This window comes from Papaver somniferum, chromosome 10, assembly GCF_003573695.1.
Source record: "Papaver somniferum cultivar HN1 chromosome 10, ASM357369v1, whole genome shotgun sequence".
In the NCBI taxonomy this organism is placed as follows: Eukaryota; Viridiplantae; Streptophyta; class Magnoliopsida; order Ranunculales; family Papaveraceae; genus Papaver; species Papaver somniferum.
Window position 1 is genome coordinate 155583841 of NC_039367.1, and position 2678 is coordinate 155586518.

Sequence of the window (2678 nt, forward strand, 5' to 3'; positions counted from 1 at the left end):
CATTTACTCTGCATCTTCTTTTCGCCATTACTCTTCCATTTTGTATTCCCAGTATCGGCAGGCCGCTGTTCTAGCGGCTCTTGTGCTAGGAATTTATGTGTTAAAATGATGCTCAGTTTTTGTCGGTAATGTAGTAGTACGGTGATAAATTCACTGGGTGATGATACAAGTGATGACATGAATTCGAAACTCGCCGTGACAAATACAAATATATTCGATATTAAAAATAAAAAAGAATTATGCTCCCCAGTCTGGAGTCTGCAGTGCACTACACCTTTTTCAAGGTTAGAAACCGGATGTAACCGGGGTGTTAGTAAAAGTAGGCATATGAAAAGAGCTGGGAGTAAAAGTTGAAATCCGTATTCCAGAATCCAAAATCAGTGGGAGTACTACTGGACCACTGGTCTGTTACTTGAAAACCCTAGGTTTCATCTTCTTAAATCACGATTCGCAAGTCAAATTGGAAATAAATTCCCATGGCTCTCACTAGAAGTTAATTTCCAAGATTATTTGTTTTGATTAAGCATTGAAGCAGGTGATTACAGTGACAGTAAGAAGAGAATTTGGGATTCAAATCAAATCTTTCAGAAAATATAAATGGGGATTCAACAGAGACAGTCTAATTAGGTATTTCTTCTAATTCTATCTTTGTATATTGCTTCAAAAAAAAAAAAAAAAAAAAAGGAAATCCATGAATGTTTAATTAGGTGAATGCAACCTTCAAAATTTTAGTGATTTTGGTGATATTTGTTTCTGTTAGGTTTTGCTAATGAATGTTAGACCAAATCAAACCTAGAGGTTTTCTTCTTGTTAGTACTTCAATTCTTTCGATTTAGACTTCAAAGAATCAAAATCTACAAAATCAGTGAGATGTATTTTCCTGAGAATTCAATTTACCTTCTTTCCCTAACACAATTTGTTTATTCAAATCAAAGCTTCCTGAAATTAAGTATCCGGGGATTCCACAAAGACAGTTTAGCTAAGGTGTTTCTTCTAATTCTATATGTATTGTTTTTAAACCCATGTTGTATAGATGAATAAGCTGTCCCATTGAACCTTCAAGTATTTAGTAATTTTGTGGTTTTTTTTCTTTCTGTTAATTTTTGCTCATTGACGTTACATCAAATCAAACCTAGAGCATGAAGATGTATTCTGAATTTTCATTGTCAGCCCCTTCATTTCCACCTGTTTTTTTGTACAGAAAAACTAAAATCTCATGGATATCGATGGTCAAAATTTACAGAACAATATTGGTGAGGCAGAAGAAGATAGGATTAGCGAATTACCTGACTCACTTCTTCATTATATCCTTTCGTTCCTTGATGTCAAGCATGTTGTTTGTGCTTCTGTGTTATCTAAAAGATGGAAGCACTTATGGACCTCTATCCCCACTCTTGATTTGCAATTCTGGGACCTGTACGGCGACCCCCCTGAGTTATCTGAGATCAATAAATTCATGGATTTTGTGGATAGAACATTGCTTCTTCATGATGAGTCAAATATTCAAAAGTTTAAGCTCAACTTGTACAACGACATGGATGCATCACGGGTTCATTCATGGATCGAAAATGTAACAAGGCGCAATGTCCAAGAACTAAGTCTACGTCTCTATATGGATTTTGATCAATGCGACATACCTTTATCTATTCCTATATCTCTTTTTAATTCTGAGTCACTGACTAAATTGAAGCCAACTGCAAGTCCTAGCATGTGTTTCCCAAAAAAAATCTTCCTTCCAAAGATCAAGAGTCTTACACTTTGGAATATCAAATTTGGTGATGGTTGCGAGCAACCCTTTTCCAATTGCCTTGTCGTTGAAGAATTGTTTTTGTATTACTGCACTTGGGTTGGTATAAGGAATTTCTGCATTTTAACTCCGGTACTAAAAGTCTTGGAAATTAACAATGAGTTAGATGAAGAAAAGACGGGTTTAGAAGATTGTGATCTGAAAATTCATGCGCCAAGTCTGGTATCTCTTAGTTATCGGGGTTGTTTGGCAAAGGATTATGAAATGTCCAGTTTTTTAACACTAGATAAAGCAGTAGTTCAGTTTGTTTTCTTTGATCCTGAAGCAAGAGGGCCGGAGCAAAGGATGAGTCAGGCTGTAAGTAAGTTTGTTCAAGCACTTTCACATGTTAGGTTTCTATCATTACGTGTGGAAAACGATGAGGTACCTTTCGTTTCTTGTAATAGCTTCTATGTGTTATAGTTGGTTTTGTGTTTTCTTTTTTATATGTTGATATATTTGCTGGCACTGCCTTCTGATGAATAGGTTCTATCTGTTGCAAACGGTTTTTTAAGCAACTCACCTAGGTATCGTAATTTGACCACGCTGGCGCTGTATCAAGGAGCAACCATAGATAAACTAATATTTGCACTGCTCAGAGCAACACCTAATCTAAGGAAACTTGTATTCCGAGAGGCAAGTGTGCACTTTTGATTTTGAATACATGTCATAAAAGATATTTTTATGCTCTCAAAAAAGAGGTTCTTATGGTGTTTGTCTGTCTATTTTGATTTCAACTCAGTTCGTCAGTCGGTCATCTGACAACAAAATAGAATATGATGAAACTGAAGACTTGTTTCGGTATGTCTTTCACATCACTGGTCAAGTCACGCGTGTTATGCCACCGTTGACCGCACTGTTTTTTTTGGGGTCTTTCGTGCTAAGTATAGAT

The 2678-nt window shown here is 36.1% G+C and overlaps 1 protein-coding gene across 1 annotated transcript; it reads left to right on the plus strand.

The window, feature by feature from the left end:
• The first annotated feature begins 377 nt into the window (after positions 1 to 377).
• On the plus strand, positions 378 to 2471 carry LOC113319526 (F-box/LRR-repeat protein At4g14096-like). Its single transcript, XM_026567780.1, has 3 exons — positions 378 to 627; positions 1202 to 2170; positions 2273 to 2471. Exons 2-3 carry the CDS (start codon positions 1217 to 1219, stop codon positions 2438 to 2440), a joined length of 1122 nt encoding a protein of 373 aa, XP_026423565.1. The 5' UTR covers positions 378 to 627; positions 1202 to 1216; the 3' UTR covers positions 2441 to 2471.
• The last annotated feature ends 207 nt before the right edge of the window (positions 2472 to 2678 follow it).

Coding starts and splice junctions, on each gene's coding strand:
- LOC113319526 (XM_026567780.1), top strand. CDS start 1,217: ATGGATATCGATGGTCAAAATTTACAGAACAATATTGGTGAGGCAGAA. Junction 2,171..2,272: donor TACGTGTGGAAAACGATGAG/GTACCTTTCGTT, acceptor TCTGATGAATAG/GTTCTATCTGTTGCAAACGG.